Source organism: Coenobita brevimanus, chromosome 16 (genome assembly GCF_032717465.1).
Source record: "Coenobita brevimanus isolate Jiangsu-jjx chromosome 16, ASM3271746v2, whole genome shotgun sequence".
NCBI lineage: Eukaryota > Metazoa > Arthropoda > Malacostraca > Decapoda > Coenobitidae > Coenobita > Coenobita brevimanus.
Window position 1 is genome coordinate 8,340,147 of NC_136969.1, and position 15,559 is coordinate 8,355,705.

The window sequence follows — 15,559 nt, forward strand, 5'->3', positions numbered from 1 at the left end:
AAAATCGACGCAGCACATACAATCATTGTTTCTTGCCTACCAAAGACGGATTTAGCTCAGTTGAGAAATAATTAGCATTTCAAAGGCCCCAGAAACTATGTCAGCTGACAATGATAAGAATTTCATTCAGGCTCGTACGAGACAATTTCGTTCAGTCGAGAGTCAAAGGGTTATGCAGTTTCACCTAATATTAAATGATTTTATCTTTAGGTCATTAGCATAAAATATTTTCAAATCTGTCATGTCATTGGTTATATAATTTAATGGTCAGACAGATTACTGAAACTAGTCATCATAATCAGGAAATGTACACGACAGACCACTGACCATCAGATATTTTTGAATAAATTTAGCTTACGAAAATATATAGAGGTGCATACATCCATGAATATACAATACAGTGAATGACATTGCAAGATCCTTTCGTACTTTGTATTAATATAATTATGTATTCATTAATTAACCAATAAATTTAGTACTTGTGCATCGTCATAAATACTGAAGCTTAAGATGAATTATGAACTTCATGTGAAGCTCGTAGTCAGTACTGATAGAGTGCGTGGTCATTGGTGCTGGTGGTGGTGGTGATGATGGTGGTGTGTGTGTCTTCGGTGCCCGCCTGGCCCTGCTCTTCCCGCCTGGCTCCAACACACATTTGCTCCATCACCAGCACCACAAAGGCCACTGCACATCCACACCCTAACAACACAAACATGCCCTGAAATTAAACAAGACATATAATGCCGTGATCTTTCCGTTTATCAGTTAACCCACAATATTCCATGAACATTAGTAAACTAAATCCTACGTAGGGATAAGATGACACGTTTAATGCATATAATTAATTATTTTCATAGTAAAATTACAAATGAGATTTATAATTATATATATAGTACAATCTCCAAACACATATGGAACCCAAGAAATAACATCTGAGAAGAAAGTGTTTTCAGGCCTTCCAAAAAGTCCTTGGCAGGACTTACCCACAGGTTGCCGAGTGAGAAGACAGTGGTGACGGTGATGATTCTCGGTTTCTTCTCACAGGCGCTAGAGTTTGGTTCTGAGTAGATCTGCCAATTATCATATATGCCAGATTCCACCAATGAATAAGCCCTGTCGAAGAAAATATTGCAATGGAATTATTATATTGGACATGCCAGTAAATATCTACCATAATAACTATTACTCATACCCATTACTAAATCGATGTAGATATGAATCTTAGTATTTTCACGTTCTTACGTGTAAAAACACACACGACCATCTCTATGTCTAATATATTAGTTACTGACAAACTGTTTAGTACTTACAGCTGATTTAACCTTGGCATAAAGGGGCTGTTCTTCTGAGCAAGCATGCCTAGAGGAGTGGTCAAGTAGCCGCTCTGGGACACGTAAAAATCACAGTTACCTGTCAAAATATTTACTGATGAACACCTATGGTGGGTTATTTATATTACTGGTTAGAATAAAGAAGTTTTCTGCAAAGACTTACAAGAAGCCATTTTTCCAATGGCAATCAGTGATTTATATTTAAAATCCTTTCTATTTTCTCAAGCCAAATGGAGTCACTCCCCCTGCTCACATGAAAGTTGGTACATATATGCAACATTTCACAGTACAGATTACTAGAAACGTATGACCATAAAATTCCAAAGAACATGACAACCACATTATAACCTGTGCGAGAAAAGCTTTTTGCCAGAATATTGTTATAGATGATGTCCAGGTCAAAGATGACATGACTACCATCGCGTACAGTGGTCTGCAGGCTTCGGATTAGTTCAGGGAACGATCTGTAAGCCACTCGTTCTGTGTCCATCAGGTTCCCCAGCTCGCGGAGTGGACCTGACTTGGCCGTCTGAAATGCAGAAGGCTGTTAGGAACCCTCAGCTGTACCGAAAAACTTGAGTTACATAATTTGGTGAAACTTGGGAAAAATAATTGATCATTTCGTAACACATAAGAGTTATAGCAAAGAAAGCCTTGGTTTGATTATGCTTGTTCTAATACTGTTCTCAACAAGGGGAGGGCCTATAAAAGGTACCAGAACCAACCCACCCCTGAATCACATCTTTTTTATGCTTCTGCCTGGAATCTTGCTAAGTCTGTTCATCGCACTGCTAAATATAATTTCATCCGTACTAAATGCTCTCAACTCTCCAACTCGAATTCATCCCACTCCTTCTGGCACCTTGCCAAAAACCTTTCTAACAACGTTACCTCATCATCCTTCCCTCCTCTTTTCTATTCTTATGGCTCTGTAGCTATTTCCTTTACTTATAAAGCAGATCTCTTCGCTCAGACTTTCTCCTCCAATTCCACTTTAGATGATTCCGGTGCTTTTCCTCCATCACTTCCCCCCATTGACTTCCTCATGGCTGATGTAAAAATTTCTTCAGCTGATGTATTTTCAGCTATCACTGGCCTTAATATTAACAAGGCATATGGGCCTGATGGAGTCCCTCCTGTAGTCCTCAAGAATTGTGCTTCTGTGCTTACACCCTGCTTAGGTAAACTCTTTCGCTTTTGTCTGTCAACTTGTATCCTTCCTTGTTGCTGGCAGTTTGTTCTCATTCAGCCAGTCCCAAAGAAGGGTGACCATTCACAACCCTCTAACTATCGTCCAATAGCTTTAACATCCTGTGTCTCAAAAGTTTTCGAGTCAGTTTTTAACAGGAAAATTTTAAAACATCTTTCCTATCACAACCTTCTATCTGATCGTCAGTATAGGTTCCGTCAGGGACGCTCCACGGGCGATCTTCTTACCTACCTTTCAGACTCCTGGTCATCCTCGTATTGGGATTTTGGCGAAAGCTTTGCCATTGCACTTGACATCTCAAAGGCTTTCGATCGAGTCTGGCATAAATCTTTAATTTCCATACTGCCCTCTTACGGTTTCTATCCCTCTATCTGTGCCTTCATCTATAGCTTCCTTTCTGGCCGTTCTATAGCCTCTGTTGTAGACGGTCATCGTTCTTCTCCTAGATCTATTAACAGTGGTGTTCCTTAGGGTTCTGTCCTATCACCGACTCTCTTCCTTTTATTCATCAATGACCTAAGCTGTACAGTCATAAGAAAAGCTATCGTTACCTTTCAGAGCTATGCACTATGACACAATGATGAAGTGTTGTGGAATGAGGGGACAGGAAAGTTTGTACCTCAAACCATCGAATTCATTAAATAAAAATATAACCGAATGGTCTGAAGTCGGCAACACACATGCAGACGAGCAATGAGTATGTGCACCCATGCCAGACGTATGATAGTACTTCAGCCAATACAAGCCAAGTTAGTAAATTTCAGTGTAATAATGATCTGTATTGCTTTCTACATATAATAAATGTTGAGTAGAAGTAAAATAATAATACATGTTCAGTTTCATTGCTTTAATATTTTGTATACTCACCCTCTGCTTCCAAAACAACCTGTAGACGTCTGAAGCATCCATCTGAAGCATTTAACCACCCATCTAAAGCAAACAAATGAACTCGTGCACCCCTGCTAGACTATCATTAAAAAAAAAAAAAGTCGATGCCTATAGACTTAATACCCTTGAAAATAGTTTATTTGTTGCATTCTATAGATAAGTGTTGAATAGTTGGAAAATAATAAACCTGCTGAGAGTCATTATTAATCTCCGGCGGGGCACTCAGGGTAACGCAAACACGTCCTATACAGTATATTTTCCCGCCATGTAGCTCATTCTTTCCCATTTTTCCAACTCGTGTAATGGGATTGTGATATGGCAACACTAGATAGGGGAGGGGCGAACAGCAAGGACCTGCCCACATAGACCAGCTAACATTCGTTTCGCATCGAACATTCCTGGGGTAACGATACTTTTTCTTATGACTTTACATCAAACCCTATCCACTCGTACGCTGATGATTTATCCCTTCACCTTTCCATTCGGCTCCCGCAACGTCCATCTCGGCAGTTACTTCAACAAACAAAGGATGAGGCTATGGCACACCCAATGTCTGACTCGTCTTGTATCTCTGACTGGGTAAAAATAATCTTGTTGTTTTTCTATCTATCTATATACCTAGGCCGTGTCCCCCAAGAAAAGGGAGGTAGCCGAGACAGAACGACACACTCTCCATTTACTCATCCATTCAAACACATTCATTCGCATCTTAGCCCCAAAGAAGAGTAGGGACAGATCCTCACTGCATCACACCGCACAAGGGTCAACTGCGCAGTGCAATCAGTGACACCTGCAGCAGGGCCCGACAGTAGAGCTTTCTTACCCCTGCCACATCATAATAGACCCATCCCCTTACCCTCACCTGACCTGACTGGCTGATCAGACCAAATGTAGGAGATTATCCCCTCAGGTCTGCGTCATCATTTATTCATTCATAATTTCTCTCCATTTATTTCTGTCACGCACAGCCACTCTTCCTTGCTCAACAGACATCTCTCTCGCATCCAACACTTTCTTCACATTGTCCATCCATCCTATTCGTGATCTCCCTCTCAGCCTTACACCTCTCTCATCAGATCTAGTTATCTTTTTCACCAATTGCTCATTATCCATTCTCTCCATATGCCCAAACCATCGAAACACCCTCTGCTCAACTATACCAGCCATCTCTCGAACAACTCCAGTTCTCCTTCCACTTCATCATTTCACACTCGATCCATACGTGTCACTCCACACATATTCCACAGACACCTCATCTCCATTACATTCAAACTTTTCCTTTCTGCTACATCCATATTCCATGTTTCAGCCCCATTAACAAAGTCGGTACCACAACACCCTCATACAGCCTTCTCTTTACATCCATTCTAAGCAAACAACATCTAAACACTTTTTCATTCCTCCCAGCACCTTACCTACTTCATTCATTCTAAACTTTACTTCTGCATCTATTCTTCCATCCACAGCAACATGTGACCGTAAATATTTAAAACACTCTACTTCCTCAAGCAACCCACCATTCAAAACTATATTCATCCCCTTACCATCTACCAACATCGTACACTTCATCACTTTACTCTTATTCTCATTTACTTTCAATTTCCTCCTTTCACACACCCTTCCAAACTCCTCTACCAACTGTCTCAATCTCTCCTCTGAATCAGCCACCAGTGCAGTATCATCTGCAAACAGCAGCTACTTCAGATTCCACTCTCCACCATCGACATTCACCTGACTCAGACCTCCACCTAACACTCCTGCATTCACCTCCCTTACAACACCATCCATATAAATATTAAACAACCAAGGCAACATCACACATCCCTGTTGCAGCACCACTCTCACGGGAAACCAATCACTCACAACATTTCCCATTCTTACACACGCTCTGCTGTTTACATAAAAACTTTTCACCCTTTTTAGTAACCTACTATCAATTCCATACAATTTTAAAACAGTCCACAAAGCCTCCCTATCAATTCTATCATACGATTTCTCTAAATCCATGAATGCCCAAAATGCATCAATAACTCAGTTGTTATACCTATCAACCCGATATAATCTTCCACAGAAGTACCCACTAATGTTTCATAATATCCAGCTCAATCCTGCATCATCCCTAACATGCATGAGGTTTCATTCACTGGGGAGTTATCTTGAAAAGATCATATTGCATCTCTTGTAAAATCAGCTTCCAACTCCTTACTTTCTTTACTCCTGCACAGTTGTTGACTTTATACATGGGTTTTATTCACCCTTGTGTAGAGAACAAGTCTCATGTGTGGGGAGGCTCCCCAGATACCGCTCTCCTCAATAGGGTGGAGTCAAAGTTTTTTTGTCACGTCAACTCTCCTTCTCTTACTGGCTCGCTTCAACCTCTGTCTCTTCACCGCACTGTTGCCTCTTTGTCTCTTTTCTATCGCTACTTCCATGGTCTTCTGAACTGTCTGCTTTGCATCCCTTCATCTCTATGACGGGCGCATAACACCCATCTAGCAATAAACTCTCATCCCTTTTCTGTCCAACTCTCTAATGCAAGAGTTAACCATTACTACAAGTCCTTCATTTATGCAATGGGTTAACACTGGAACTGTCTCCCTGTCTGTATTTCCTACTTCCTATGATCTCCAGTCTTTCAAATGCAGTGTGTCAAGGCATCTCGAAATGAGGGGATCTTGAATTTGGGTCTCTTTTGTATTGTTTTTTTTTTTTTTTCCTGGAAGGAACTATTTGTGGGCCCCTGGTCTTCGGTCCTTCTTTCTTGCATAAAAAAAAAAAAAAACTGTGCTACGCACTGTGAAAATAAATGGCTATTAGGGATTGGAAGTAATTTAACTGTTCAGAACAGAGACTAACAGTAATTAATTGTTTGTTCTACCAATATTAGAAGACTGACAAGATAGAAATCCTTTTTCCACTAGTTTCCTGAAGGGAAGAGTGGTCTTAAATGTAGGACATTTTTTTTAAGGAAATATTTGAGAATCTCACAGAACGCTTCATAAGTGATTGGTCAATATTTCAGGTGGTACTAGTTTTGCAAAAAATATCCTGAGTTGCTTTACTGACTACCTAAACATCCTTGAACAATTTAAAAAATAGCACTTGATTTCCAGTTATATCTAAAAAAAAATTGCTTACTTTAAGATACTGGATGATCAAAGTGTTCTGAACAAGAATTATCCCAACATCAGAGTTGCTAAGAACGTCATCAAGTCTCTGGTAGGGTTCGTCGATGTATCTGACTGCCAGAAGGGACATGAGATTGCCGACGTAGCTCTGTGTCAGCACCAATATCATCAGCATCCACACCCCCAGCATCACACGATCCCACCACCAACGACTTTTAGTTCTTTTTATGTCTGTTACGGTAAAAGAAAATTTAGTGAGAGAATAGAGATCACGATTATAGTTAACGGCCTGTCATGTCTTAAAATGACTTTCTTTTTCTTGTTAAGCTATAAAGTACTTGACAAAGTTGATGAATGCTCTTTTAAAACTTTTTAGTGTGGCTTGGGATGATGGTGGAAGTGCATAAGAGTGGATAAATGGAGTATTTATAAAAAATACACAGAAAAGGAGATTTACGTGTGTGTGGAAACTGGAGGAAGATAACTTTGACACCTGTAGTTGTAAAAGTCTTTTTCAAAATCTTGTTGAAGAGAATAGAGCCAGATATTGATGGAACTGTAATAGAAGGAGAAGCGCGATTTATAAAGGGTAGAGGTTTTAATGATGAGATTTTTTTTGTTGTAAATAATCTATGCAACAAGCTAATTAGATGAAAATACCACTTAGTATGTACTTTGTGGATTTTGGAAAGACATTTGATCGTGTTTCATGTGGAGTTATGTTGAGAATTATTAAGTTCTATGGTATACCAGAAAAGTTTATAAATATTATTAGAAGACTGCATGAAGGTACATTCTGTAAGATAATGGTGGATGGTTCCGTGAGTGATCCGTTTGAAGTTAGGTCAGGAGTGATTCAAGGAAGTTCTTTGGCCTTTGCTATTTGTTTTGGTGATGGATTACTTTCTGAGTAAGATTGTAAGGAGAACAGGTGCAGGAATTAACTGGAATTTAAGAGGCTAACGATTTGGAGAATGCTGATGATACTGTACTTATTTTCCAGATGCAGAGAGTGCTTGATTGTCTGATGGAGGAAGGAGAATAATTGGGAATGGTAATAAATTGTGTAAAGACTGCATTTATTAATATGAAAGTGGAGAACCAAATCGGCTGTGTAGTTGGGAATAATGTAGTGAAGAATGTAGAAAATTTTAAATATCTGGGATCGATTATATCATCTATCGGATCATTAAACAATGAAATTGAGGAGAGGCTTGTCCAGCTGTTGGAATGTTGAAATCTATGTGGAATAATAATGCTGTATAGTTTTGGCCATCATCGTCATCATCATCTGGACTTCCTTTCTCACCCTAGGGCAGGGTGAGGAGTAGCAATGTCCGGACAGCCCAAATTTGTCCAATCCAATGGGCCCCGCTTCCATTCGCTCATCATTGAAGCACCCGAAATTCTGGTTCTATCGGATACACCAAAAACATTTACCACGTTCTGTAGCTTCACATAATCGTATCCGACAGAGTAAATTCAGACACTGCCATGTTAAAAAGGGGTGCCAAAATCCCTGATCACGCACTTCTCCTCACGACATTCATCCAGCCAGCTCGATCTCCTGTCAGTGTCCTAGCCCCACCGATTTCCAAACCTCTCTTCATTACACACTCATCCACCATTTCTCTCCACCTTCTCCTTGGCCTACCTCGCCTCCTCCCTCCTTCGAACTCGTTCAGATATACCTTTTCACCACTCTATTGTTATCCATTCCCTCCACATGCCCATACCATCTCAGTAGACTCTCTTTGATTCTGGTGTCCACCGACTTCCTCACTCCGCATCTTTCACGAATCACATTATTTTGTATCCTATCCACCCAGTGTACTCCACATACATTCCTCACCAGTCCCAGCTTCGCTGCTACTCATGACTTTTCATTTTCATGCCGCACCATAGTCTCACATCCATATGTTAAAGTTAGCACTAACACTCCTTCATGTTAGCCTGGCACAGCTGCAACACTCAAGCCTGTGTTTCTTATCAAGGCCTTCATTGCACCAGTTACTTTTCTTCCTTGTGTCACTTTACTTTCAACTTCTTTTGCACATTTTCCTCCCTTTTCTATCACTGTACCCAGGTCTTTGAACTCTCTCATTAATTCCAGTCTCACTCCATTCACTGTTACAACACACAGGGAGTCATCTTCTCAATAACCTTCACTTTACTCTTTTCTACATTTATTCTCAAGGAACAAAACTCTACACTAGCCTACCAAGTTCTTGTCCGGTACTTCCAAGCAGTACTGCATCATCAGCATACAACAAATTTGAGATATTCCATCCATCACCATTCATTTCCAACGCGATCCCTCTCTCCATTACTCGTGTTTTTACTTCTCTCATCACCCCATCCATAATTATATATATTAAACAACCATGGGGACATCACACAACCTTGTCGCACGCCCACACCGATCCTGAACCATTCACTTAGATGCTCATTAATTCTTACCCATACTTCACTACCATCATAAAAGCTCTTTACGGCACCTAGCAGCATACCCTCTACACCGTACATGTGCAAAACTTTTCACAATCCTTCTCCATCCACTTTGTCATATGCCTTTTCTAGATCCATGAATGCCATATACACCTTATGGTCCTTCTCACATGCCTTCTCTACTATCTGTCTCACTGCATATATTTGGTCCACACATCTTCTGCCACTCCTAAAGCCACCCTGTTTGTCATTCACTAGGTCTTCTGATATTTCTCATACTTTTTCTATAATAATTCTTCCATTACCTTCCCTACCACACTCAATAAACTTATGCCTCTATAATTCTTACACTCCCTTTGATCACCTTTATTTTTGTGCAGGGGTACAATCTCAGCCTTCTTCCACCCTGCAGGCAGTTTCACTCATCCATGCCTTCTTACATAAGTCCAACATGCACTTCATTCCACTCTCTCCACTACACTTAAGCATCTCTGCATACACCTCATCAACCCCGCTGCTTTCCCATTTTTCAGCTGCTTCACAGCACTCTTCACCTGTGCGAGTGTCACGTCTCTTGGTACTGCATTCTTTCTCTGCACACCCCCAAAACCAATCATGTTTACAGCCACCATGCTCTCTCTGTTCCCATTCATCATGCTTTTATAATATTTTTTCCATCTGGTCCTTACCTCATCTCCATGGGTTAATAATCTACCACCTACATCCTTCACACCATCACATTTCTTTCCTCTTTCACTTCTACATTTCTGCACCTTTTTCCAGAATAACTTTCTATTTTCAGAGTAGTTTGCATTCATTTTTCTTCTTAGATCCTCATTTAACTCCTTTTTCCTCTTCACTAGTCTCTTTACGTGCTTCTTGCTCTCAACAACTGAACCCCTGTTTTGTAACTACTTTAGCCACTTCTTCCTCTTTTCCTCCACCGCTCTCTTTACCTCCTCATCCCACCATGCCGTACCTTTCTTCTTTATTGTTACTCTTGCCACACCATGCACCACTTTAGCATCCCTGCATGCATTCCACAGGCTGTCCAGATCCATTTCATTCTGATTCAGTAATTCTAACTCCTCCTCTACTTTGATCCTGTAATCATCTGCCATTTCTTTGATCCTCAGCTTCTCAACTATCAGCCTTTCTCCCTGAATGCTCCTCTCTCTCCTGATCCACCTCACTCCTCTTAGCTTGATCTTGCATACCATAATCATTGTCACGAGTCGGCTAGTGACATTGGCTTTTGTGGGAAACCGCGAACTCTAGTGGAATCCCAGTTTATCGTTCAGTTAACCGCTCACTCGGTCGGGAGTGTTTTTCAGACAATTTTCCAGTGTGTCATAATTGATCGTCTTTGTGCAAGACATTAGCGCTTTCGCTAAGCGATTTATTTTGGGCATGTTTCCCTCATTCTAGCCAGTAATGCGGCCATAACACTTGCCTCTTTCCCACGAGTTAGTCAGTCAAGGTTTGAGCGCCACGGAAGTAGGCAGTGTGTGGCAGTGTCCTTCCTCAACGACACCCAGTTCCCACCGCCGCCGTATTCCCACCTACAGTAGTGTGATTGGCGAGAGGCTCAGCATGTGCAGTGTTCTTCCTCAGTAACGACACCCAGTCATCTATCTGCTTTGTCCACATTTCTGACCAGTATATTCTTTTCGTTTTCCTAGGTTTAAGAGTTTAGCTTTTGAGTGAGCGAGTGAGTGCAATCTCTTTATTTTGAATTCATTTTGAAATGTAACGTTAAATTTATTTCTTTGTAATCAATAAATTTAACAGTTCTTTTTTCTCGAGCTTAATGTAATGTAAACTCGTGTTTCATTTCTCCATACTAAGCTTATTTCCCTTATAGCTCCTAGCTTGCATAAACGCTTTGCTATTCATAACTGGTACTTAGGCCAGTCTTGTTGTATTAAGCTTAAAATCTGTTGTGCCATCTAGGAGTTAATGCATCAGCAAGAATCTCTTATTATTAATAGCATTAGTTATTGATTGTCAGGGGTGAAGTCTCTTTTTCCAGAGGCCAACAGTACTAATAAACAGCATTTGTGAGTAATTAGTCTCTGCTGTGTACTGTTGAGAAAGTTTATAAATTCTCGTTCTGAGAGAATCGGCGAAGCAAGCCAGCATAAAGTAATCATTGCTTGATTTTTAGCAAGACAATTCATTGTCCTGTTCTCATTATTATTTAAAAATCATCCTTTAAATATTGCATATATTAAAAAAAAAAAAAAAAAGTGACAATCATATGATCTGACAGACCTCAACATCGTCCTCTCATGGCCCTTGTATCAGCAACCATTCCCATCATTGACCTCTCTACGAGCATGTAATCAATCAGGCTTCTTTCAACACGATTCCCGTTCGCTCTATACCATGTATATTTATATGCATCTCTGTGTTGGAAATACGAGTTCCAAATGCACAACCTCCTCTCTTGACACATATCCTTGAGTCTCTTCCCATTATCATTTTCTCCTGGTACTCCATAACATCCCATTATGTCATCCTCAAGACCAGTGCCTACTCTTCCATTCATGTCCCCCATTACAATCACTTCATAGCTCCTGCACATTTCTTCCACTACTTCACCCAGCTCATCCCAAAACCTGTCTTTCTTTCACTCTTGTCCTCACATGGTGCATATGCTACAATTACTGCCGCTTTCACCTCAAACTTGAGCTTGATATACATACACCTCGAGCTGAAACGTTGTAGTCTCTCATTCCACTTTGCCACACCTCATTCATCAACAAAGCAACTCCTTCCTTGCATCTTCCTCGCCCATTCATTCCTGATCTTACACATTTCACACGCTCCCACTCCTCCATGTCGCACCCTGTCATCTTTGTTTCACACAATGCCATCACAGCATATCTCGCACTCTTGAACACATTCACCACTTCCACCCTCTTGCTCTCCTCATTCACACTTCTCACATTCCACATGGCCACGCGAATCTGCTCATTTGGTTGGGGCCCTGGGCAGGTATTGGGCCCTCTGAGGCTCTCTGAAACGGCTGCCATGATTAAATGATTTTGACAGGGGAATCTGGGGGACACTCAACCCTGCCAGAAACCCCGGTTACAGGGTTACCACCCAGCATAGTAAATGGTTTCCTGGGTACAGGAAACCATTTGGCTTGTCTCTCAGTGTAGAGATCATATGGCACCTCAACATGATTGAGTGGAGGATGGGCACTTTCGGAACATACTAAAATAAAAATTTGCAAGTCCATGGTTAAACCAGTTTTAATTTATGGGTATGAGTCATGATACAGTACAGTTGCAACAGATCAGAAAGATTTAGAATTTGAGAATAAAATACTGAGAAGGATTCTTGGGGTAAAGGGGCAGGACAGAGTAACAAATGAAAGAGAAAGGGATATTACGAGAGTAGAACCAGTTGATGAAGATGTGAGACTGTCTTGCTGAAAATGGCTGGGGCACATATTTAGAAAAGAAGGCAGTTTAATATAGGGTGTACTAGAGTGGACTGCTAGAGGACGAAGAGGCATTCGTAGGCAGAGGGAAACCTGGTTGAGGACAATGAAAAGAGAAGCAAGGGAGGAGAGGTGGTGTGACTTGAAGGAGATGGCAAGAGATAGGTATTGGCGGAAAGAGTTCACCAAGGTCCTATGCATCCCATGGGGTGCCGTAGTAAATGAATGATTGGTTGCTTTATTGATAGATAAAGTTTATACAAACTAAGTGGCCATTATAAACCAAAACAGAAAAAATGGCTTTTTTCCATGACTAGAAGAAATGCGTTACTTCGAATGTTACCAGTGCACCAACCTAAGTGAACTAATCTCAGTCCTTATGTTACATATCCTATGTTAACTCTTCTGTACTTAGTGTAATGTAAAATCAAGAAAATCAGTGACGGTTTGAAAAGGCCAAACTAGTTACCTTCTTGCAGGAGAACGCGCACACATTTGAAGGTGTTGGCATCTAGGCTGCTTCGGTCTTGTTTGTGATCCGGAAAGCAGAAAGGCAGAAGCAGCATCGCTAAGCACACGGCCAACAGTGTTATTAATAAAGTTGCCCAAACCGCTGGTGCAAGAGGCAGTACAAAACCCCATGGGTCCGCCTCAGGACGACCACGAGCAGCAAGAACATGGTACCCACCCATGAAAATATACACAGAGTATTCCATCCACTGACTTCTGGTGAGATCCAGGAAAAATGGTCCAGGAGTGAACTCCACTTCCTGAAATGTTTTGTTGAGATAAAAACTCGTATATCCAAGGACAATAGAATATCTTCCAGGATGTGCCCTTATAACTAATCTCTACCTCCTCTTAACCCTCTCTTTGGTGCAACTTTACATCACCAATGCCATACCCTTCACATGAAGATAATACTTATACAAATACCAAATACCAGATAAACAGCTTTCAGTTCACAATGTTATGTAGGACAGAAGTAGCCAATATCAGCATTCTTTTGAATGTGATATGGTTTAGGAAGTATAACAGTTTGATTGAGTAGGCTGGAGTTTTGCCTGCAAATGCGTTGTACTGCAGTTAAGATAGGAATGGACAAAATAATAGACTAACTTCAACTACGATGGTCTAGTAGATTACCAACAATAAATTCATTTGTGTAAATGAGTGTGGCAGTTGCTACCATGATGAAACCCAGGGAAAGAGCATCGAGCAACAACTCTGCCAGTCTAGACAACTAAGAGGTGACGGAGAACTAAGACAAAAATTTGTCAATTGTTTTATAGATTATCCTGGCTGGTAGAAACCAGCATGACTGGGTCTGAACGTAAGCCTACAGTTTCTTAAAATTATGGATGGAACAGTACTTTGAAAAAGCACTCAACTCAAACCTGACCCATCTTTTGAGACTTATTCAGTTTCGGAAATACAAAGTTTATAAAGTTGAAAAGATGTAGTAATTCACCTCACGTGTGATGAGTCCCAGCATGCCAGACCAGGTCCCATCACTCTTCTGCAGGCCCCAGCTTTTGTCTGCGGATCTCAGGTATGAGTACCTGTAAGAGAATTTTAATTTACCTTTATATCTTCGTTGCATACTTTCGTTAAATCGTAATAAGGTAACACTGAAAATGGATCAAGATTTCAGAACATATCCTTTGCAATTTCTTCAAACACTACCTATTTAGGTGTCTTCTTGTGTCTTAGGGAAGTAAACTATTTTCACCGAAAATTGATATTAATAGCATAACAGAATGTTTACCTGAGAATTGCAACATAATTCGATATGGAAGAGGAGCTATGAAGTCTTTTTACATCCAAGAAAACAGCTTTATATATAAGTATATATGAATGTGTGCAACCAATAGCTCACGTAAAATTCATAGCCGTGGACAGAATTTCCATGATATACCCTGCTGCACCCGTAAAACCAAGCCGCTTGCCGCCAGGTTTCGTTGGGTCGTCAACCATGACCGCCGACTGCGAGGGGAACTCCTCAGCTGTCACCATCACATGGGGTCGGTGGGGGAACCTGCAGCAATAGGTTGTAGTTTGATGCGGCCATGGACTAACTTCAAAGAAATTAGGACATACCTTCCAAAAACTAAGCACCAACTAATCAAACTGGTACAGTGAAAAGGTCAGTTGTGTTGCATACTGTGTTTTAGCGTTCCATTTATCTAAGATACATTATAGATGCAATGTTTTGCAATATACCAGCTGACTGCATCCACACTTGCGTCATGTGAAATATGGTAAACACCACTGTATTTTGAGGAAAGACAATAATATTGTGTGAATGTTTATCATAGTATGATAAAAACATTCACGTATTATTGTAAGGGTCGTCGAGAGTTACAGACAAAAAGATCTTACCGTAAAAATTTGTTGGGAAAAAAATTTGGTGGGTAGACTAGACTTAGATTTTGGTCAGTAGTCCACGATGCAACCTGTAATGGCAGAGTTTCTAGATCAGTGAAGGGTAGCCATGTCAGCACTCTGGTCCTGTTGAAGAAAAATAAATATGTAAACAATAAACAAATAGGTTAAAAAAAAAAAAAAAATGAAGCCATTGTATTAAAGTGAGATATATCTCCTTTTGAGAATGTTACAGTACATAGAAAACATTCACTACCTGAGGACTGGTGATGCATCGTCAACAAGAGCGAGTAGAGCGTTGGTGCGTGACAGAGTCTTGTGAAGATGGTGGAGGGTTTGGAGGCGATGATGAGAGAGGTGAGTGAAGGCAAGCAACCTCACTGTGTGCAACGACAGGAGGTGGTTCTTGAAGGAGAACTCAGTGAAGGTGGAGAGGAAGGTTGGGTCCTCGCTCACCATCACCACCGTCACCCACCACGACACTTCGCGAAGCTAATGGCTCAAAAAAAAAAAAAAGTTCCAGCTTAAAGTTCAGTGCTTAAGTTTAACGAGGTATGTTTTAAGCTATTTTTCCCACTACGCATGTATTTTTTCTTTTTTTTTTAGTTTTATGCTGTGTCCCTTTTGTTGATAAGGGCTAAGCCTAAGGCGTTGCCCCTGGGTAGAGGACTTTGGTTTTTGGAGCGTGTAGCAATTTATGACCACATGCCCTCGC

At 40.7% G+C, this 15,559-nt stretch overlaps 1 protein-coding gene across 1 annotated transcript; it reads right to left on the reverse strand.

Moving 5' to 3' along the window:
• Window positions 1-541: 541 nt before the first annotated feature.
• Window positions 542-14,349, reverse strand: LOC145390949 (putative glutamate receptor). The gene is made up of 8 exons (XM_080265685.1): window positions 14,339-14,349; window positions 13,931-14,021; window positions 12,929-13,229; window positions 6,568-6,788; window positions 1,680-1,860; window positions 1,311-1,384; window positions 984-1,070; window positions 542-718 (listed from the first exon to the last, which is right to left on the reverse strand). The coding sequence occupies exons 1-8, from the start codon at window positions 14,347-14,349 to the stop codon at window positions 542-544; spliced, it is 1,143 nt and encodes a 380-aa protein (XP_080121811.1).
• Window positions 14,350-15,559: the final 1,210 nt, after the last annotated feature.